The sequence below is a fragment of the Garra rufa genome, chromosome 23 (assembly GCF_049309525.1).
Source record: "Garra rufa chromosome 23, GarRuf1.0, whole genome shotgun sequence".
In the NCBI taxonomy this organism is placed as follows: Eukaryota; Metazoa; Chordata; class Actinopteri; order Cypriniformes; family Cyprinidae; genus Garra; species Garra rufa.
In genome coordinates, this window is record NC_133383.1 from 13,879,103 (window position 1) to 13,902,733 (window position 23,631).

The following is a 23,631-nucleotide window of genomic DNA, read 5'->3' on the forward strand; positions in this document are numbered from 1 at the left end:
TGTCGTTTTGTTTTCTCATAACATTGGCGGGTAAAACCAAGTCGCCACAGAATAAATCTAGTAAGAATATCTGTAATAACTACGATATTTTATCTTGAAACTGTGTCTGGCATTGTGATCTTTTCGTGTTTTGTCTTGTGCTGGATATGAGCAGAAAACGCCGTTTTTGAGCGGCTCCGCGCTGCAGATCTTTGGTTCCGCCTCCAGCACGCGCGCACACCGGAAGTTTGGATTTTGTTGTTACACTGGAACAAAATGGCTGCTGTGAGTTTTTTTCATTGAAGGCACTGGAACATTTATTCCGCTTCTTGCTTTGGATTTCCTGCCTGTGGTGATGCAACTCGATTGGCAAGTCGGTTTTGATGTTTGTCGCCATTGTCCCGTTCAGCCCCGCTCTGTCAGCTGGTCGTGTTTTGTGGATTTGTGCATTTTAAGTGAGCTGTTAGCTGTAGTTAGCCAGCCTGTCGTTTGCTGGAGCTGCAGTGCTGAAGTTTGCCTTATTCTGATGGGATCATATTCCTTTGCATTTCACGAATGCATGTTATTTATGGCTATTGCATCCTTTAACACATACTTTGTCATCATCCTGTTGAAGTTCGCTACATGTTGTGGCTGCATGTACACACAGATGCATAACACAGTCTTGATGAGCTGAGTTCATGCCTCATACTTGTGTGTTTTCGCATTCATACACTTGTCGTTGGGTGTCTAGATTTGAGTTTTGAATGGAAACTGTCAGCTGACAGCTAAAGGGACGAGGAAGTGTGTTTCTGAACTATCTCTCTCTGATCTCAGGGCTTGAATGGTGTGATTGTGGAGGTGACAGTGCTGGTGTAACACAACATCGCCTCCTGTCACGCAGCAACCACAATGGTAAGAACTTTAGATGTAGTTTTAACATGATTAGGTTTTATTTAACATGGAATTGTTTTAATCATATTTGACATTTTCTATGACTTGTTTGGAGAGATTATGTTATGTATTTCCATTTATCTTTCTTATCTTTCCACAGCAACAAGTCTTAGAATATGCATTGGATCGGGCTGAGGTATTTGTTTGAACGTATTTCTGTATTATTTTATGCTGTACTTTATATTTATTGCACACAGTGGTGTATGTTATAATGTACCTGTATTCTATAACATTGTTATTTCTTGTTTAGTACATTGTTGAAAGTGCTCGTCAGCGACCAGCGAAGAGACGAGTGTCCTCGAGTGGAAGGAAATCCTTATATCAGAAACTTTATGAATTGTACATTGAAGAGTGTGAAAAAGAACCAGAGTTGAAGGTAATTTTCATTTGCTGTAATACATAACAATTTAAATAGCGTTCACAATTTTATATATGTGACCCTGGTCCACAAAACCAGTCGTAAGTAGCAGGGGTATATTTGTAGCAATAGCCAACATTACTTTGTATTGGTCAAAGTTGCCAAAAATCATTAGGATATGAAGTAAAGATCATGTTCCATGAAGATATTTGTAAAATTTCTACCGTAATAAATCAAAACTTAATTTTTGATTATTAATATGCATTGCTAAGAATTTCAGTTGGGCAAATTTAAGATGATTTTCTCAGTATTTAGATTTTTTGCATGCTCAGATTCCAGATTTTCAAATAGTTGTATCTCAGCCAAATGTTGCCCTATCCTAACAATGGAAATCTTATTTATTCAGCTTTCAGATCATGTATAATTATGACTGGTTTTGTTGTCCAGGGTCACATATTTCTTAACGAAACAAGATATTAAGTGAGAAAACTGTAGGGTGGGATTTTATAACTATCAAATCATGTTTTATTGATATTTTCTTATATGTATTTGTTATCCTTTGATATAGAAACTGAGGAGAAATGTGAATCTACTAGAGAAGCTGGTCTCACAGGAGTCAGTCTCATGTCTGGTGGTCAACCTGTACCCTGGAAATGAAGGATACTCGCTTATGCTTAGAGGAAAAAATGGATCTGGTAAAAATCTGCTTTCTTTTTAGTTTTGTATTATAGTTATATCAGGTCAGCTTTTCATGTTGCACGTTTATACTGATGTTTTTATTTTAACCTGTAAGATTCAGAAACAATCCGACTTCGTTATGAAGAAACAGAGTTACTGGAGTACCTGGATGCTGAGGAGCTGCCGCCCATCCTTGTAGACCTTCTAGAAAAATCACAGGTTAGTGGCATAACTGAACAAAGTTTTATTTTTTCAAACTTGAAAAGTCTGCTATCAATGACTTACTAAATTTTTGTATGTTTAGTTTTAAAATATATTTACACTTTATACATTTCTATAAACACAGCTTGCCCTAGTGTTTAGAATAACAGTGTTACAGTTGAGTTCAAAAGTTTACATACACCTTGCAGAATCTGCAAAATGTTAAATATTTTACCTAAATAAGAGGGATCATACAAAATGCATGTTATTTTGTATTTAGTACTGACCTGAATAAGATATTTCACATAAGAGAGTTTACATATAGTCCACAAGAGAAAATCATAGTTAAATTTATAAAAATGACCCAATTTAAAAGTTTACAAACAGTTTGTTCAGTTTGTACATTCAATAGTTGTTCATGAGTCCCTTGTTTGTCCTGAACAGTTAAACTCTGCGCTGTTCTCCAGGAAAATCCGAAAATAACAAAAATGTACTCATCTTTGTTCTGTTCAGAAGTTTACAACCCTGACCTTTAATGCACCATTTTTCCATCTGGAGCATCAGTGAGCGTTTGAACCTTCTGTAATAGTTGCATATGAGTCCCTTATTGTGAAAAGATGGATCTCAAAATCATACAGTCATTTTTGGAAAGGGTTCAAATACACAAAAATACTGAAAAAACAAAACAAAGAATTTGTGGGACCTGAAGGATTTTTCTGAAGAACAGCAGGCAGTTTAACTGTTCAGTTGTATATCATCGAGGTAACAACACAGTATTAAGAATCAAGGGGATGTAAAGTATTATTTTCTCTTGTGGATGATATGTAAACGTCTTTTATGTAAAATTATCTTATTCAGGTCATTAGTAAATAAAAAATATCATGCATTTTGTATGATCCCTCTTACTTTGAAAAAATAATTAACATTTTGTAGATTGTGCAAGGTGTATGTAAACATTTAACTGTATTTTTAACTAAAACTGTTATTAAATTGTTTTCGGTAAAGCTGAAATAAAGTATATATACTTAACCGAAAATGAGAAATGTTGTGTTGACAACTGACTAAAATAAAATAAAATGAAACCCTAAAATTACTTAAACTAAAACTATAATATAATATAACTGTAATATAAAACTAAATATAAAAAATAATGACAAAAGCACATATCAATGCCTAAAATTAAAATCAACTGTAAATATAAAAATGAGGTAATAAACGCTATTACAGTATATAAATTATACTGGTTCAGAATTAATTCTAGATGTGATTCTAATTTAATTAAAGGAGTAGTTCATCTAAAAAAGGTGAATCAGTTCAATTTGTACATGAATCATTAAATGGATAGTTCACCCATAAATTAAAATAAAACAATTATTTACTTAGCCTTAAGTTGTTTCAAACATGTATGAGTTTGTTTCTTCTGTTAGACATAAAGAAGATATTTTGAAGAATGTGGATAACCAAACAGTTGCTGGTCCCCATTCACTTCCATCGTATTGAAAATAGTACTATTGAAATCAATGGGGATCAGAAACTGTTTGGTTACCCACTTTCTTTGAGTAAATAATGATAAAATTTTCATTTTTAAGTGAACTATATATTTAATCGACATTTTTCCATTTAAAATAGTATTATTGTTTTATGTTTGCAAACTGATGCATAAACCACCAGGTTACATTTGTTATTGTGCTGCTTTTCTTTCAGGTGAACATATTCCACTGTGGCTGTGTCATAGCTGAGGTCAGGGACTACCGACAGTCTGGAAATGCAAAGATGCCCACCTACCAGAGCCGGCACATCCTGCTGAGACCCACTATGCAGGTCAGTAACAAACCTGATTCATGATCAGCAGTCTCTCTTCTGTATTTTGAGAAACGTGAGGTTTCAATAGAAACCTGGGAATAATAAAATATCGTTATTAAGCCACTGTCATTAATCTTCTCCACACCAGACCCTCATCTGTGACGTTCATGCTATGACAAGTGATCACAAGTGGACACAGGTGAGGGGATTATTTTAATGTTTTTGACAGAAATCTCTTATTCTGATGAAGCCTGCATGTATTGGGTCAGAAATAAAGTTGAAAAATGATTGCAATTTAAAATAGCTGTTTTCTATTTCAGTACATTTTAAAATGTAATTTATTCCTGTGATGCAAAGCTGAATTTTCAGCATCATTACTTCAGTCTTCAGTGTCACATCATCCTTCAGAAATCATTCTGATATGCTGATTTGGTGCTTAAAAAATATTTCTTATTGTTATCAGTATTGAAAACACTACCTGGCTTATCAAGTTCAGAACAGTGCTGTTGTTGTTTACTAAAACTATTATTAAATTAAAATATTATGAAATACTGATATGAAATACTAGTAAAACTGAAATAAAAATGAATTAGAGCTAAATAGAAAAAAGAATAAAAATCACAAAAGCACACAACTTTATAACTTATTTTTATCAGTGTTGAAAAAATGTTTGTGGAAACTGATATTAAGTTTTCTAAAAATTCTTTAATGCATAGAAAAAACATTTTATTTGAAATATAAATCTTTTGCATTTATAAATGTCTATACTGTCACTTTTGATCAGTTTAATGCATCTTTGCTGAATAAAATATTAATTAAAAAAAAAAAAATCATACTGACCACAAATGTTTACCCAGCACTGTAGATTAACAAAGAGCATTGAAGTGACAGATTTACAACACCATGTGAAGTATGGAGGATGCATCGATTCTCATGTGGTTTAAATGTGTTTTTAGGACGATAAACTTCAGCTGGAGAGTCAGTTGATTCTGGCCACAGCAGAGCCTCTGTGTTTGGACCCCTCCATCTCTGTCAGCTGCACCACTAACCGTCTGCTTTACAACAAACAGAAGATGAACACGCGATCTATGAAACGGTGACGCTCTTTAGCTTTTTAGTAAAACATATGTTTTGACTTATCAGTCTTTGTTGAGTTCCTGTCATCTGCCGCTCAATATGTTGTGTGATTGTTTGTGACTGCAAACATTTTGAATTCAAGGAATTGCATAAACCCACAGAGCTTATGTAGATGTGCACTCTGCAGATCTTTTATTGTGTGTCTGTGGTTAGTCACCATCTGTGAACTGAAAAGCCACTTCTGCTGTGATCTCGCATTGTATTGTTGAGACTAAAGGAATGCGAGTGGTTTTCACCAACACGTTTTTTCTAGCTCTGTGCAGCTTACAAAAATACTTAAGTTGCAGATGTTTTGTCTGCTCATGTTGAGTGCAAGAACTTGATAAGTTCATTAAAGAGGATCATTTTGTGTTGTTTATCAAAGTTAAAGGCTTTAAGATGTTGTATTTGATGCAAAGATTTTCTTAAAAATTCAAATCCATCATATAGCAGTTATCCATCATTCCATGCTGATGCATGTCTTTCTCGTCTCTGCAGGTGTTTTAGGAGGCATTCTCAAGCAGCTCTAAACAGACAGCAGGAAATGATGAGCCACTGCCCTGCACTGCCACAGCTACGACTCCTGGACTACCTGCAGAGGAGGAAAGAGAGGAAACCTGCTCCTTCCATAGACCTTAAGATCTCCAAAGCTGGAAATGTGAGTCAAAGACACAGATAGAATTTGCATACCTGTTTTGATTTTGAGTGAATGCATTTAAATGTGGTAAAATATGTGAAACTACTTATTCAGAAATTATGCAATAAAGGGATGGTTTACGCAAAATTGAAAATTCTGCCATGAATTACTCACCCTCATGTTGTTTCAGATCTTCAGAACACAAACTTAAGATATTTTTGATCAAATCTGAGAGCTTTCTGACCCTGCGTAGACCGCAATGCATCTGAAATGTTCAAGGTCCAGAAACGTAGTAAGGACATTGTTAAAATAGTCTATGTAACATCAGTGGTTCAACCATATTTTTATGAAGCTATGAGAATATTATTTGTTGGGCAAAGAAAATTAAAATAATTACTTTATTCAACAATTTCTTCTCTTGTGTGTCAGTCTTCGATGTGACAATTTTCGTTTTTGGATGAACTATCCCTTTAAATAGTTTTTTTTTAAATATATTATTGTTATTTATGACTAGTGTTGTTGTTTTCTGTGTTTAAATCACTGTTGTTGTTTCTCCTGCAGTGTGTGGACATGTGGAAACAGAGCAGTTGTCAGCTGACTGTGCCATCAGAAATTGACGTGAGTTGCTGTAATGCAGTTCAATGAACATACAAGTAGCATCTCACTCTTTTCTGTAGGTCCAAACCCATTTGTGACCCTGGACCACAAAACCAAGTCATAAGCGTCAATTTTTTTAAATGAACATGTATACATCATCTGAAAGCTGAAATAAATAATAATAAATAAGCTTTCCATTGATGTATGGTTTGTTAGGATAGGACAATAATTGGCTGAGATGAAAAACTGATATCTGAGGGTGCAAAAAATCAAAACATTGAGAAAATCGCCTTTAAAGTTGTCCAAATGAAGTTCTTAGCAATGCATATTACTAATCAAAAATTAAGTTTTGATATATTTAGGGTAGAAAATTGACATAATATCTTTACTTAATATCCTAATTTTTTTGGCAGAAAAGAAAATTCAATGATTCTGACCCATACAATGTATTTTTGGCTATTGCTACAAATATACCAGTACTTAAAACTGGTTTTGTGGTCTAGGGTGACATTTATAACAGAAAAAGCTTTGAAAAAAAATGAAATATGACTTTAGGAGTATTGTAAACATACTTCTCACGTTCTTGTGTCCTTCAGTGTTTTGAGATGGGATGTTTTGACTTTTTTTCTGTGTCCAAGTCTGTGAAACTAATATTTTCTTTCTGGTTCCAGGTGGAGAAATATGCAGTGGCAGAGAACTCTGTCAAACTAGATGACACTCAGCCCACTGTTTGGCCTGCACAGGTAACACAATTTATATGTGCATAGAACTGCATAGACTGTACATGGACCCTGCAATATGCTAATAAGGGGGGAAAATGTTATTTCTCTTTTTTATCTGTGATATGCGGTCTTTATTTCGAAACAGGATGTGAGGGACGACTACATTTTCGAGTGTGAGGTAGGAGGTCAGCCTCAAAGAACAAAAGTCACTATCTTCCAGTCTATGGGGGACCCGCTGGTGTATGGGAAAATCTACAGCACCAAAGACTCCAAATCAGAGGAGGATGTCACAGACCTGCACCTCATTCACCCACCGTAAGAAATTTACTATTTTGTTTTCGAATTAGGCCTACTTATTTCATCCAAACTAGTTCACACAAAAATGAAAATTGTCATTAATTACCCTCATGTCATTCCAAACACCTAAGACCTTTGTTCATCTTGAGAACACAAATTAAGATATTTTTGATGAAATCCATTAGCTTTCTGACCCTGCACAGACAGCAACTTATTTCACTCTAAGATGAAAGTAAAGTGTTATTAGTTACGCTTGTCTATTTGTTGTGGCACACACCTGATCTTTTTTTTTTCTCTGTGGTTTATAGATTCCTCATAGGTTCAAAAACAGACGCTGATCGGTAAGTACAGACGTTATGCTTTGTTGTTAGGTGTTACTGAGTTTCAAGTCTTGGTTGAGCTCACTAGGTAACTAGGTAACTATTCCTGTGCTGTAGTTTTCTGACGCAGTATAAGGAGGTGTATGAACGGGACGTGAAGTGTCAAGTGAAGATGTTGCACAACTCAGGCAGCACTGGGTCTCAAGGCCAGCTCTCCCCCTCCAGGGAAAACGAGGTGAGACACCTGTGATGTTACCATCTGTTGATCTGACCATTCTGACTAAGGCAAAAGATTTTATGTGATTTGGTTCAGGTTTGTAAACATAAGATTAGTTTATTTTTTTATATTTCAGGCTGCAAAAAATAGATAAGAGGCAGATTTGCCCATTTTCTGCCAATCTTAAGTGCTTAATTAGAGATTCATGTATCAGATTTAGAAAATTGGACACTAAAATGTTTACTTATGCTTAAAAAAATCACATGAATGTTATGACAAGATTGGTTCATTTTGATGGATATTTGTTGTTGATGCAGTCTGATGGATTCTCAGCGCTTGTCCAGTCTTCGGTTTTAGGAAAAGGCGTCAAACACAGACCTCCTCCTATCAAACTGCCAGCCGGCTCAGCCTGCGCCTCCTCAGGTGAGTCACTTATAATGTAAGTTCACCAAAAAATGAAAATTGTCATTAATTACTTAACCCAGGGCTCTAGACTCATTCTACCCACTGGTCGCTCTTTTGCGACTAACTTTTTCAGTTGGTCGCAAGAGCACATAGTTTGGTGGCATTGCATTTAAAAAAAAAATATGTTACAACATGGGATTAATCAATGCATGCTGATGAACTTTTATCATAGTTTATAGTTATATATGGTTAACTTTCAACCCATTCCTTTTTACCAGTAGAATTTGTGATTTAAATTTTGTGAACGGGCGTTCCTCTTTTGCTATGTTTTAAGCTAGAATTTGTGATCTTGTTGTCACGTTTTACAAGAAAAGATAGGCTAATTGTCTGTTTTGCTTACATCTATACACCTTTCACTTTTTAAGACTAAAACAAAAGACCGATTCATTGTAATTCCTAATTAAAAAGCACAATAACAATAAAACAGAAGCCTACAATGACAAACTAGCTTACAAAACGTTTATTAACAAAAACGAATAAGATGAGGCATGTCATAGGCTACACCACATGCTGTATTATATACCGACTAATAAATTACAGCAAACACTGAGAAATCAAATAAATAATAAATAAATAAATAAAACTACATTGTGTAAGGTTGCACCATTGACGTCACATGGACTATTTTAACGATGTCCCTACTACTTTTCTGGGCCTTGAACGTGGTTGTTACGTTGCTCTCAGTGCAGGGTCAGAAAGCTCTCGTATTTCATCAAAAATATCTTGATTTGTCTTCCGAAGATGAACAAAGGTCTTACGGGTTTGGAATGACATGAGGGTGAATAATTAATGGCAGAATTTTAATTTTTGGGTGAACCATCTCTTTAAAAACAGTGTTTGAGATCAATATAGTTCAGGTCTGACCTCTGTCATGTCTCAATCTCATTCCCTCTCTTCTATCTCTATGTTTGTGTCTCTCCACTTTAAAAAATGTACTAACAAACACTTCCTGTTGACTAGGTAACCTGTACAGTACGCAGGCCTCAAGTGGCCATCTCAAGTGCCCGACGCCTCCACCCACGAAGAATCAGTCACTCTCCCGGAAACACTCCATGGAGCTTGGCCTGCTGTCCCCTGCTGCTCTCTCGCCCATGCAGAGTGAGTATCGCTCCATTCACAACTAGAAAGCTGTCACCGCTTGCTAATGCATTGCATGTTAGCCAGATGCAGTCAAACCAAAATTTATTCAGACACCTTCAACATTTCTCACATTATCACAGTTTAATAAAATATGACAAGAACTCAGAGTTAAACTGTGCCAGAGCAAATTCATCTTGATAATGTCAGATAACTTTGATAAAAAATGTGTGTTATATATTACAATCAAATCAACTACATATTGTTCAGACAACTGTTAGTTTGACAATATTTACACATCTATCAATACTTTTACCAATTACCAAGCAATGCTTAATTTTGTTTAAGTCTGTGGTGTAAAAAGGTTGCATTAGTAATAAAAAAAAAACACTTAAGCAAAACATGGTCCGATCAAAATGTCTGAATAAGTTTGGGTCCCCAATTTTACTGGTAGTCCACTGTATAAAGATTTTTTGTGTATAATATGTCACAGTTTACTTCACTTACATAAATGAACTATAGTGTTCTGCACTCACTAGTAAAAAATACAAAAATGATATCTGAATAATTTTTGCTTTGACTGTATTTATTTAATCTTTCTCCTCTGATTGTCCTCCATAGGATCGGGAACTCCCAAGCCCTCCACACCCACACCCACCAACACGCCCTGTTCTACGCCCCACCCTGCTGACGTTCAGAGTGCCACTCCTTCGGTAACACCCACCCCTCAGGACCCCACCCTTCCACAGCAACCCACACTGCTGACTCCCTTTTCCCAACAGCAGATGACCCTCCCTGTCATGACTATTCCCCTGCCCACATCCAGCACCACATCCTCACAGGTCATGACAAACCCTGCAGGGCTCAACTTCATCAACGTGGTGGGCCCGGTTTGGTAAGAACCCAAGTGACTTTTTTTTTTCAGGCTTTTGAAAGGGAAAAAACAATGACTAAGCACTTTTGTTTGTGTTTTTTTTACAGCAGTCCGCAGACTCTGATGAGTGGTTCTAACCCAATGCTGGGTTGTAGTCCTGGTACTCTGGCGTCTGGTATACCCCTGAGTGGACTTCTGCCCTCTGGTGGTCTCATGTCTGGAGCTCTGCCTGCCATGCAGTCTGCAGCTCCAGCAGGTAAACCTCCCTGCATGGTCAGATGTTCAAGTGATAGTTCATCCAAAAATGAAATTTTGGTCATCAATTACTCCTCTTCATGTTGTTCCAAACCTCTAAGACCTTTCATCTTAGGAACACAAATTAAGATAGTTTTGATGAAATTTGACGCAACTGACACATTCAATGCCCAGAAAGGTAGCAAGGACATTGTTAAAATAGTCAATGTGACATCAGTGGTTCAACCGTGATGTTATGAATCTACGAGAATGCTTTTTGTGTGCAAAGAAAGCAAAAATAACTTTATTCAACCATTTCTTGTCTTCAGCACTCATTCACAAGAGTACTGTGACACATCATTTTAACAATGTCCTTACTACCTTTCTGTGTCTTGAACATTTCAGTTGTGTTGCTGTCTAAGCAGCGTCTCAAAGCTCTCATGTCAGAATTTTTTTGTTTTGGGTGAAATATCCCTTTCATCAGTGACTGAGATCAAGTTGTCAGCCCTTATTGGGTCAAGTAAAACGTTCATGTTCCAGCAGGTGGGCCTTTTGGCCTGAACAATAGCCCAGGTCTGCGACCGCTCAACCTTCTTCAGGTGAGAGAGCTTTTGTAGTATTGGCTTTTGTTAAGATGATTCTCTCTTTCCCTTCCATTTATGTTTGTTTCCCTTTTTTTTCAGCTCCCTACGGGACCACTGATTTTTAACTCTCTACAGCAGCAGCAGTTGTCTCAGTTCTCCCCTCAGCAAAGCAGTCAGTCGGCCACATCCAGCCCCCAGCCACAGGGGGAGGCGGTGAGTTTGACACACTGTAGACATCATTTTACACTGCCATCATGATTCTAGTCATTTCCGGAGGCCGAGAATCAACTCTAATAGCGTTAAAGGGACAGTTCACGCAAGAAATGAAAATTCTGTCAACTGTTTGGTTACCAACTTTCTTCAAAACATCTTCTTTTGTGCTCAAAAGAAGAAAGTAAATCTTATAGGTTTATAACAACTTGAGGAGTAGTAAATGGTGTCAGAATTTAAATTTTTGATTGAACTATCCCTTTAATAATGTAAATCTGAATCACACGCCTTATTTATTTCAAATGTAAAGCTATATTATATTCAATTATATTTAGAAAAAAATGTGTATTATATATTTTTTCAAATAAATATATTTAAAGGAGAAGTCCGGTGTGATATTGACCTAAAGTGTAAAGAATCATGATACAGAGTGTGAACTTACCTTTCATAGCTCATCTCGGTTTGTCCCCTGCACTCCCAAATCTGGCTCTAGTTAGCCGATGCTAACAACAGGTTGTCGTTGAGGGTGCCTCGGGCATCGGACTAGCCATGTAAATAAATCACTGTTTTATGCCATTTACGAGGCACACAGTAGCTCCACATTGGTAGACTTCCAAGGGCCCTGACATTTAAAACGAGACATATCGAGCTTAAAATCGCATTCGATATTTAGCGCGATATGGCGTAGCTTGTCAGAGATTTACGTCTCTGTGTATCAATTGCCGCTCCAGCGGAACCTGAGCGGAACGCACGTGATGGAGATTTACTACTAATCAAAGCACCGGCTTCATTGACTAAACGCGCCTCACAATATCGTTCGATATATTGCCCAGCCCTAGCTCAAAGATGTTCAGTTCTGAACAGTTGTACACATATAAAAACTAAATGTTATGTATTACCTGCCAAAAAATGTGTGTGTGCAACTATGCATGTGTGTTCTGAAGTTCTTCAGTAATTGACTTGTCCTCTTTAAATCAGACTGATGCGGGTCTGACAGCAGAACAGGGTCTGTCCGCACAACAGACGGCAGTCATCAATCTCACCGGAGTGGGGGGATTCATGTCTCCTCAGGCAGCAGGTACAGACCCACGAACTGGACACAAGCGTTTAATTTCTCTGCCACTCTGCTCACTGTTATTCAAGTACATCTCTAGTCTAAATATCTCTAACAGACACTAACACAACAAGTAGACATACTAATGGATTTAGATTTTGTAGCGTGTCATACTAATCTCAACATAGATCAATCGAAGTGAATCTGACCTGTTTATTTTGATTATCTGGGTTTGTCAGTTGATTAACATGATGGTGGATGCCACTTTTCCTCTTTCTGCTACATTCTACCTTTTATTTCTTGTTACCTCCCTCCCCACCCTGTTCTTTCTCTCTCCCCTCCCCTCCTCTTCCTCTTCCTCTTCCTCCTCCACCCCACCCCTCTGTCCGTGGTAGTGCTGTCCCAGCTGGGTTGTGGTCTGGAGGGGTCCGGGCCCAGCCTACCGTCCCCGAGGCTCCAGCAACAGCACCAGCCACAGATCCAAGTAATGCAGCAACTTTGACCTCATCCACCCATAGACATGTGTATATCAGACTGACCTTTAACCTCTCAGACACTGATTCCCCTTCCACTGACCTTTGAAGACCATGTAAATTCAAAATTGACTGATCATCCCAAAAAGAAAAGTTCTGCCATCGCTTAATCACCTTCATGTCGTTCCAAAGTCAGAAATGAAGATATTTTTGATCAAATCTGAAAGATTTCTGTCCCTCCATTGAAAATCTGCTTTCAATGATTGCTTCATATGATGAACATATTTATTTTAGGCTTTTATTCACATACAAATATTGATCAGCTAACAATGTTTACAGCATTCAGATTTGGTCACAGAAGCTCAAACACGTGTTTGACACGCGAGAACCAATGAGGTTCATTCTCTCCTTTATTCTTTATTAATTAATTCACCCACACATAATATCAAGACAAGTGGCACAGACCAAATGGCACATGTGGTCGTGTGTGAATCAGGTCAGAGAAGCTATCCGAAGCTTATATAGGGAGTCTGTAGACATATGGACAAGATACCAATCCTTCGGCAAGAACCAATGAGAATTGTTCTAACATCAAGCAAATGTGGCTGAGCTTCTGTTTATGTTCGGTGATCAATCTTTGTATGTGACCTTGAACCACAAAACCAGTCTTAAGAAGCACGGATTTATTTGCAGCAATAGTCAAAAATATATTGTGTGGGTTAAAATGACCGATTTTTCTTTAATGCCAAAAATCATTAGGATATTAAGTAAAGATCATGTTCCATGAAGATATTTTGTAAATTTCCTACCATAAATATATCAAAACTTAATTTTTGATTAGTAATATGCATTGCTAAGAACTTTGATAAATTTAAGATGATTTTTTTCAATATTTTCAGATGGATGTATCTTAGCCAAATATTGTCCTATCCTAACGAACCGTACATCAATGGAAAGCTTATTTATTCAGTTTTAAATTTAGAAAACTGACCCTCATGATGGTTTTGTGGTCCAGGGTCACATGTGAATAAAAACCTGAATTAAATCTTTTATACACCTTTATAGTCTTATTCTGCATGATTCTCCAATACACATTAATTCAATATGATTTGTAATATATAATTGTAAAAATATGTAGTTATCACATAAAATAATCTATTTTTAACAAAATATCTATTTTAAGTATTTTTTATTTATTTTTACGAAAGTCATGGGCCGTATATTTTTTAAATCTTTTGAAATAAGTCAAATGTTCACGGCGGCTGCATTTATTTGATCAGGAACACAGTAAAAATGGAATATTGTGAAATATTATTACAATTTAAAATAAATGTTTGCTATTTAAATATATTTTAAAATGTACACGTTAAAATTGTAATTTATTATTATGACGGCAAAGCTGAAATTTTAGCATCATTACTCCAGTCTTCAGTGTCACATGATCCTTCAGAAATAATTTTAATATGCTGATTTGCTATTTAAGAAACATTCCTAATGTTAAGGTTTTACTGTCACTTTTGATCAATTGAATGCATTCTTGGTAAATAAAAGTATTCATTTCATTCAAAAAAGTAAATGTACAGAACCCAAACTTTTAAACTGATTCATAGTCCTAAATCATACCTGTTTTTTTTTTGGTAAGTTTTACATGTTAAATTCAAAGGTCTGGTGAAAGATCAGTGTGGATCAGTCTGTTATATGACGTCTATGCATTCACTCTTTAGATTAAATGTTCCATGCTACACAGCTAAACACTGTTGTTCATAAGAATCACATCAATAGCTTCTTTTCTGGCTACTTCTGACCGACATGTGAAGCTTCACATGGATACTTCTCTTGCCATGTTTTGAGTTACCATTTTTCTGTCTAAGCCTTTATTTTTCATATGTGACCCTGGACCACAAAACCAGTCTTAAGTCGCTGGGGTATATTTGTAGCAATAGCCAAAAATACATTGTATGGGTCAAAATTATTGATTTTTCTTTTATGTCAAAAATCATTAGGAAATTAAGTAAAGATCATGTTACATTAAGATTTTTTGTAAAATTCCTACTGTAAACCTATCAAAATGTAATTTTTGATTAGTAATATGCATTGTTAAGAACTTAATTTGGACAACTTTAAAGGTGATTTTCTCAGTATTTTGATTTTTTTTCACCCTTAGATTCCAGATTTTCAAATAGATGTATCTCGGCCAAATATTGTCCTATCCTAACAAACTATACATCAATAGAAAGCTTATTTATTGAGCTTTCATATGATGTATACATCTCAGTTTTGTAAAATTTAACCTTATGACTGGTTTTGTGGTCCAGGGTCACATATAAGCTTGTGGCATCAGCTTATCTCTTCACAGCTGCTTGATAAGCATGTTTTTGTAGCAATTGAGACAATCTCTGAAACTTCAGGAATGATTCATTTGTAAGGAGGTTCATTAGATTTCATTTCATTTATAAGCATGACACATTTATGCTGTTTTATCCGTCATCACGCACAGCTCACACTATTTGGCCCACTCTCCTGTCCTGCATCTGACCCCAGTAACAGCCCAACTCCAACTCTTGCATTAGTTCCAGCTGAGATGCGAGTTGAAGTTGCTGTCTTACTGACACCAAATGAGAGCATGGCTGTGTGTGCGTGTGTGTGTGTAATAGAGGATAACTAACAAACAAACAGCTGCATTGCACTTTTAATTTTACCACCTTCTTTCCACTGCTTTTGCTTGATCCTTTCCTGTTTCTCACAGTTTGTTGTTTCCATCGATTACCCTTGAGTCTTCCATTCCTTCCTCTTTCAGCCTCACACAGCTTCTGCAAGCACAGATGATGTCTGTCCAGCGTGTTACATCTATTTCACTGCAGTGTTCATGAATAGTGGTTTCCTTTCAGCAGCTTTGCTTCAGTTGAAACTCTTCCATTGTCAGAGCCAGTGAGAGAGGCGACAAAAACATGTAATACTGTACTTGTCTCATACAAAGCACAATACCAGCTACAGGGGTAGTTCACCCAAAAATGAAAATTTTGTCATTAATTACTCACCTTCATGTCATTCTTTGTTAATCTTCGGAACACAAATTGAAAACGCAAGCCAAAGACTAAACACGGAAGAGAAATTTATTCAAATTGTTGAATAAAGTCATTATTTCTGTTTTCTTTGCACACAAAAAGTATTCTCGTAGCTTCATAACATTACGGTTGAACCACTGATGTCACATGAACTATTTTAACAATGTCCTTACTACCTTTCTGGGCCTTGAACGTGTCTGTTGCGTTGCTGTCTATGCAGGGTCAGAAAGCTCTCAGATTTCACAAAAAATATCTTAATTTGTGTTTTGAAGACGAACGAAATTCTTACAGGTTTGGAATGACATGAGGGTGAGCAATTAATAACATAATTTGCATTTTTGTATTTTTTCTGTAACATTGTAGATACTGAACATTTTTATTTGATCAGTATTGGTCAATATTGTATATTTAATTGTGCAGCTTATGTGTCCATCAAGTTCATCTTACTAAATTGACTTACTAAAATAGTATTGAAATGTAATATCTGCCATTTATCTATTATTGGGCTAGAACATGAAAATAATTATTAGTTTATCGACCAGAATTTTAATATCAGTCCATCCCAAATTTTAGACTAATAGTAAAACAGTAAAATTCATATATACACAGTTTAAACAAAAGTTTGAGGTTGGTAAGGTTTTGATGTGTTTATGCTTAAAGGGGTCCTATTATGCTCTTTAAAGTCTTTGTTTTGGGGGTGCACTAGAACAGGCTCTCATACTTGGCGTGTGTGGTACAGAGGGTCGAAACAAATGCCCTGCGGCTCGCTGAAGCATCCCAGAAGTGGCTGTCTATGCTACATCGCTAAAGTTAGGTGAAACCCCCACCTCGTCCCTCCCCACCCCCAAATTATTTGAATTTCCGTTGGTGGGATTGACATTGTGACATAATACCATCCGGAAAACAAATGCTGTAGTCCAAAGGAGCTGTTCGTTGTAGTTCTTAAAAAGGGATTTTTAAAAAATGTCCCTTTGGAGTGACATTTGTAACTTTGTAGATGTTATTTTAAGCCCAAACATACACACTGGCTAAAATTCAAAAAGTGAAAAAGCATAATAGGACCCCTTTAAATACATAGTACAGTTAGGAATATGATTTTTAAGTAATTGCTTAATAAAATAATTTGCGTAATAACACATTTGAATGAATATTTTGTCTTTAAAGAGATTATTCACCAAAAAATGAAAATTACCCCATTATTTACTCCCCTTCAAGCCATCCTAGGTGTATATGACGTCCTTCTTTCAGACGAATCCAGTCGGACTGATATATAAAAAAATGTCCTGGATCTTCCAAGCTTTATAATGCCAGTGAATAAGTGTTAAGATTTTGAAGCCCAAGAAAGTGTATGCATCCATCATGAAAGTGCTCCAAGTGGCTCCGGGGGGTTAAAGGCCTTCTGAATCACAAGAGAGTGGTGTTCTAGTGCAGTGGTTTTCAATCCTGGTCCTGGTGACCCACTGATCTGCACATTTTGTGTGTCTCTCTTATTTAACACACCTGATACAGATCATCAGCTCATTAGGAGAGAGATCCATGTACTTAACTGAGTGTGTCAGATAAGGGATACATACAAAATGTGCAGAGCAGTGGGTCCCCAGGACCAGGATTGAAAACCACTGTTCTAGTGGATGACATAGGTGTAGAACAGGTGAGAATATGCTAGTCTCGTGTGAACCAAGTGTTGTTTACAGCAAAGAAAAACCTTTTCTCCTTTTGGCTTATATTGAAATCTTATATTTTTCTTCACAAATTCTGGTTTTGCATTTCTAATTTGTGACTGTTTTTTTGTTTTGCTCTCCTCTGTGAGCCCTTTTTTATAATGGATGGATGCACTTATTAGACTTTAAAATTTCAACAGCCATTCACTGCCATTATAGACCAATTATCGGTTTGAAAAAATTCGGGATGCGCGCGCAACATGGTTGCAGAAAACCCAGGAGAGATAGTCTTTATGGCTATAGAATGACACGGATATGGTACAAAATACTTAGATTTAACAAGATTATACTGATTAGACGTCATTTTCAAAAATGTTCTCCACATATTTTACAAGAGCCTGTCATCCAGCGATAAGCACTGTTATTCAGCGAAATTGACGTGGGATAGTCTTACAGATCCTAAACAGGAATTAAGTTTTTTGTGGGCGGTTCACGGCATTTTAACAGCATTTGCAACAGAAATCTTTTGTAACATCGTAAAAAAAAAAAACCAACCCCAAACTTTTTAACAGTAGTGTATGTCTTTAAAACAATTCTAACTTATGTTATTCTAATATTAAATATTTTCTTTCACAGTAAGCATTATTCAAGTGTCAGTTTTTTTTTAAATAATGAAAAACAAAGACTAGGTTTCCCACACTTGGCAACATATGCATAAAGACCAACAGATACATTAAAACCAACTTATCCAACAATCAGAGCTGAAGGTGTCAGTTTGTTTTCGTTCATAACACTTATCTCCATGGCTAAGTGGAAGAGATGCTTCTGAGGCACAGCTGTTGTGAGAGGAAACTGTGGACACTTTTACCTGCACATATTGATTATCTGTTACTTTTCCCTTCCACACAGTTGCAATTCTTGCAGCACCAAATGCAACAGCAGCAAATGGGTATGGCAGTGGGGGCGGCGGCACAGGCGGCGCTGCCACGGCAACATTCCGCCAACCAGCCAAAAAGTAAAAGGAAACGCAGCACGCCACAGCCCCTCCCCAAATCATGACCTCCGACCGGACGTCAACGAACGGCACTGTGCTCGATCGGCAGCATTTTACGGACTGACTGTGGCTTGACCGGACTCAAGTTGGGTGCAGGAATTGCCCTCCTGACCTCAGGACAGATGAATAGATACTGCGAGGATTTTTAGAGCAGGGGACCTTAGAGTATTACCGTATTTTTTAAAGAAATACAAGATATTAATTCAGACAATTGTAGGGTTCTCTACGGCTTGCTGTCTTTATTCTCCTTCCAAATGGCCCTTTCAACGAGAGCCTGTTTGGCTTGAGAGGGTGGACCCTACGCACACTAATAAGGGCCGTACATATGTGCCTCAATCACCTGTTGCTCAACTTTACCGTTATGAGAAAACATTCTCTCTACTGCTGGATGTCAGAGTGATAGGCCGCCTTGTCCCAGCATGCAATTACATGTGCGGTTTTTGTACGGCACATTTTAAAAAGGCATTTTGTTATACTGAGGGGGGAGTTGATGTATATTCTTATGGAGAAAAAAAGTGAGTGGATGACATTTCTGAACACTGAGGCAGAATTTTTGTAAATGGTCTTTGTCGGCAGTTTTATTGTGATAAAAAGAAAGTATATATTGACAGTGAAAAATACATCTTTTAGATAAAAATGTCAAGCGTGTGTGTGTTCATTTTGCCGTCTTCATGCTCTTAATGACTTTGTCCACCAGTTTGCTGATTTCTTTGTTTCTCGTTATGGCTCGATTTATGCAGTGTTGCAGTTTCTCGCCAGACAACGACGTCCCACCTAAAACAAAAAGGTGTGTTTAAATCTACAACAAATATTCAATCAATCTGCAGATACTCAGGAATGCAAAAAAAAAATCACCATTTGTATGATTTGTGTTGATCTAAATTTGTATTTCTCAACAAAATAAGCTTTAAGGTCTTCCTGTAAATTTCCACCAAAAGAAAAGCAAAATAAACCTTAAAGTTTAATGAATTAAAGCACAGAAATACAAAGAAATGACTATTACTTCATGTAAGCAACGACATGAATGTTATTATTGTAATTTTACCGTTATGTAATAGTGCAATAGTATTATTAGTATATGGTTCTTGATTTTCCCTTTATCTTCATGCTAAAATTGACCGTAAATCTATATTTTTAAGTAAGCCCATTTCCGCCACTAAAAAAAAAAGTTTATTTATTAACTTATTCACAATTCTGATTTTTTTTTTTCCTAGGAATTGTGTGAGATAAACTCACAAATTTAATTCAGATTATTTTCCCCTTGTATTTCTGGCTTTTTCTTGCAATTCTAACTTTTTTTCCTAGCAATTCTGGCTAAACTACTTTTTTAGAATTTTTAATGAAGTTCAAAACAACAGCATTTACAACAGAAATCCTTTGTAACATGATAAATGTTACCTTTTTGAAGTTCTGACTTTTTTTTTTTTCTCCAGATTTTTGTCTCGTAATTCTGTCTTTTTTCTTGCAATTCTGACATTTTCTGTCTCAGAATTGCGAGATATGAACTAGCAATTCTGACTTTTTTTCTAACTATTTTGAGATAAACTCACAAATTTGAGCTAAAACTTGAATTTCTGACTTTTTGCCTCGTAATTCTGACTTTTTTCTCAGAATTATGACATAAACTAGCAATTCAGACTTTTTTTCTGAGTTGTGTGATATAAACTCGCAAATCTGACTTTTTCTTGCAATTCTGACCTTTTTTTCTCTCAGAAATGCGTAATTATAAACTAGCAATTCTGACTTTTTCTCAGAATTGCAAAAAAAAATAATTGTGAGAAACAAATTTGAGATAAAAACTCGCAATTCTGACTTTTCTCAGAATTATGATATAAACTAATAAATCTGAGATAATTTCTGACCCTTTTTTTCAGAATTCTGTGATTATAAACTAGCAATTCTGATTTTTTTCTTAGAATTGCGTGATATAAACTAATGATAATTTAAAATAATGTTTTTTCCCCCTTGCAAATCTGAGTTTGTATCTCAGAGTTCTGAGAAAAAAGTCAGATTCGCAAGAAATAAACTATAGCAATTGCGAGCTACAAAGTCCAGTTGTGAGGGGAAAAAGAAGACTGATATGTTCTCAGAATTGCGAGTTTATCACAATTCTGACTTAATAACTTGCAATTGGGTTGTAAAGTCAGAATTGTGAGACAGAAACTAGAAAATAAATCACAATTGCAAAATATAAGCTTGCAATTCTGAGAAAAACAAAGTCAGAATTGTGAATTTATATATCTCAATTCTGACTTTCTTTCTCAGAACTGTGAGTTTATATCTTGCAATTCTGACTTCATAACTCGCAATTACGAGTTTGTATCATCGAATTGTGAGATAAAAAGTTGCAATTACTTATTTTTTAATTCAGTGGTGGAGACAGGCTTCCATACATTTTAAAACTGATATTAAAAAAATTTAAATGAAAAACTCTGATCAGTTTGCATCCCTGATGCTGTAAATAACCTGCAACTTTCACAAATATCTTAAGTTAATGTTCACCTGGTTTGTGGACGGCACAAAGTCGATCCTCTTCATCCGTTACCACAGTCAGTAAAGCCGTTGACAAGCTTTCTTCTTCTGCTGTGGGGTCGACTATGATAATAGAGCTGTTCAATGAGAAAATGGAAAACATTATGTCTGTGAACTCATTCTTGTCATTTCTAAAAAGAAAACCTTCATATTGATGTTAAGACGAGTGTTGTGTTTCCTAGTGGTCATGAAGTTGATGTTGCTAAACTAAATAGCGTTTTAACACCAACCAACACTGCAGTTGTGTAATAGAGAAATAAGTTGTCAATTACTCATCAAATACTGCAAACGATGAGCCAACTGGGTGCCGGTTGATCTCCAAGGGCCTCTTCTTCTGGATGTCAACTTCTGCTAAATCTGTCTCTTTGTTTATAGTGACTTGAGGGAGTTGGGCTGAGAAATATAAAATGTTTATTAGTTATCCTAACAGCAGGAGGAAATGGTATATTCAGAAGAAACGCTCACCGTTCTTTAAAGCTGCCAGAAGAGCTACGATGCAGGCGTCAAGTAAGTTCCCGTCGTAATCCAAACACATAATATCACAGTACAACACCCAACAAAGCTAGAAAAACAAATGATAAAAGAAATTCAAAGGATTTAAATAAGATAAGAAGTATTTGAGTCAAATAATTATTTTTATTTGCAATATCTTACCTTTGCTTTATCAATGCACAATTCCTCCATATTTATTAAATGTGAACTAAACGGCAGAAACAAAAAAAAGTATTAAATATGGAATTTTTTGCAAACATTAGTTGCAGTCTTCAGATTTTTTTCCACACTGCTTTAACAGAGAAATGTGAGCATACCTTTCGATGACATCTGCGATAAACTGGCTGGCCGCCTGAGCCTGTTCTCCTGGCGGACCGGGTCTGAATCTAGATGAGCACAGTGGAGGCAGATCTACATTTGGGACTTGGAGAGCAAAGAGGAACTTGAGTTAAATTTTTATTCAACACCCCAATGTATGACATTTGTCCATCTCCAGTTATGATGATTTACCTATATATCCTTTATTTGGAGCATCAGATGGCGGCGTAGTCAACTCCTGCAAGAAAAAAAAAAAAAAAAGCTGTAACTTCATAACCAACAACCATATCATCGTTTTTAAGAAAATAAAAATGATTCTCACAGCTTTGATTCCACAGATTACTGTGGTGTTTCCAATTTTCACCAATGCTGATCCATCAGCCGTAGATATAGAGCCTAGAAAAAACACATATAATCTAATTATGACTAATAACATCTCTGTATTTGTAAAGCATTGCAAATGCTGATCAACTCTGGATTTTTTTCTTCCAGTTTTGCCTTTTTTCCCAGAATTGTGTGATATAAACCCACAAATTTGAGATAACTTGTAATTCTGGCTTTTTTCCTCACGATTGTATGATATAAACAATTCTGTATATAAACTCAAATTTGAGATAACTCACAATTCTGACTTTTTTTCCTTGCAATTCTGTCTTTTTTTTCCTTAGAATTGAGTGACAAACTCAAATTTGAGATGACTCACAATTCTGACTTTTTTCCCCTCAGAACTGAGAAAAACTCACAAATTTGAGAACTGACAATTCTGACTTTTTTCTGCGCAATTGACTTTTTTCCTCAAAATTCTGTGATATAAACTGATATTCTGCCTTTCTTTTGCAATTCTGGCTTTTTCATGTAATTCTGGCTTTTTTCCTCACGATTGTGTGATGTAAACAATTCTGTATATAAACTATAAACTCACAAATGTGAGAACTCACAATTCTGACTTTTTTTCTTGCAATTCTGACTTTTTTTTTTCTTAGAATTGAGTGACAAACTCACAAATTTGAGATGACTCGCAATTCTGACTTTTTACCTTGCAATTCTGTCATATTTTCTTAGAACTGAGTGACATAAACTCACAAATTTGAGATGACTCGCAAATCTGACATTTTTCTCAGAATTGCATTATATAAACTTACATTTGAGAAAAAAAACCCTCACAATTCTGACTTTTTTTCCTCACAATTCTGTCTTTTTTCCTCAGAACTGAGTGACAAACTCAGAAAAGACTTTAATGAGTGGTATTCATAATATGCATCCCATACTTACTAATATTTAAGGTTGTGGGTCTGAACTCTCCCAATTCCCTTCCATCTGGACGACAGTTTTCTTTCTGTTGAATATTAGGTTCGCATAAAGAACAACTCTATTATTTGATTAGTGTTATAACATATCAAAAATTGATCAACTCACCAAAAAGCTCCTGTGATATTCTAGAGGCTCCGCAGTTCTAAAAAAAATCAATTAATGCCTTATTATTTACAATAAATATACAGCGAAGTCATTATCTCACTATCCAGAACACGTCTAATACATACAAATAATTCAGAAACAATCTACACATGTAATTCATGCTGTGTAGTAATTCACTCACTTGAAACCAGCCGCCATGATGTTTAGACGCACCACGTGAAGACTGCAGTGACGTAAAGACGTGACTCTCGCGTCCTCCGCTCC

The 23,631-nt window shown here is 36.1% G+C and overlaps 2 protein-coding genes across 7 annotated transcripts; one reads left to right on the plus strand and one right to left on the minus strand.

Moving 5' to 3' along the window:
• Positions 1–252: 252 nt before the first annotated feature.
• Positions 253–19,033, plus strand: supt20 (SPT20 homolog, SAGA complex component). Of its 6 annotated transcripts, XM_073829180.1 has the most exons (25): positions 253–348; positions 796–873; positions 1,013–1,048; positions 1,163–1,288; positions 1,839–1,965; positions 2,064–2,167; positions 3,854–3,970; positions 4,101–4,151; positions 4,909–5,048; positions 5,567–5,726; positions 6,267–6,323; positions 6,974–7,045; positions 7,170–7,339; positions 7,630–7,662; positions 7,759–7,876; positions 8,176–8,281; positions 9,284–9,421; positions 10,022–10,113; positions 10,183–10,295; positions 10,382–10,530; positions 11,049–11,107; positions 11,192–11,305; positions 12,281–12,380; positions 12,752–12,840; positions 18,465–19,033. In XM_073829180.1, the coding sequence occupies exons 2-25, from the start codon at positions 871–873 to the stop codon at positions 18,612–18,614; spliced, it is 2,424 nt and encodes an 807-aa protein (XP_073685281.1). In that variant the 5' UTR covers positions 253–348; positions 796–870; the 3' UTR covers positions 18,615–19,033. The 6 variants fall into 6 exon arrangements, with proteins under 6 accessions (XP_073685281.1, XP_073685278.1, XP_073685279.1 ...); XM_073829177.1 differs by having other exon boundaries at positions 10,022–10,295; XM_073829178.1 differs by having other exon boundaries at positions 10,022–10,295; positions 11,052–11,107.
• A 136-nt stretch (positions 19,034–19,169) lies between these two features.
• On the minus strand, positions 19,170–23,595 carry exosc8 (exosome component 8). The gene is made up of 11 exons (XM_073829882.1): positions 23,549–23,595; positions 23,368–23,404; positions 23,224–23,287; positions 22,274–22,347; positions 22,144–22,189; positions 21,951–22,056; positions 21,796–21,841; positions 21,607–21,703; positions 21,414–21,534; positions 21,112–21,218; positions 19,170–19,383 (listed from the first exon to the last, which is right to left on the minus strand). Exons 1-11 carry the CDS (start codon positions 23,563–23,565, stop codon positions 19,265–19,267), a joined length of 834 nt encoding a protein of 277 aa, XP_073685983.1. The 5' UTR covers positions 23,566–23,595; the 3' UTR covers positions 19,170–19,264.
• Between the last annotated feature and the right edge of the window lie 36 nt (positions 23,596–23,631).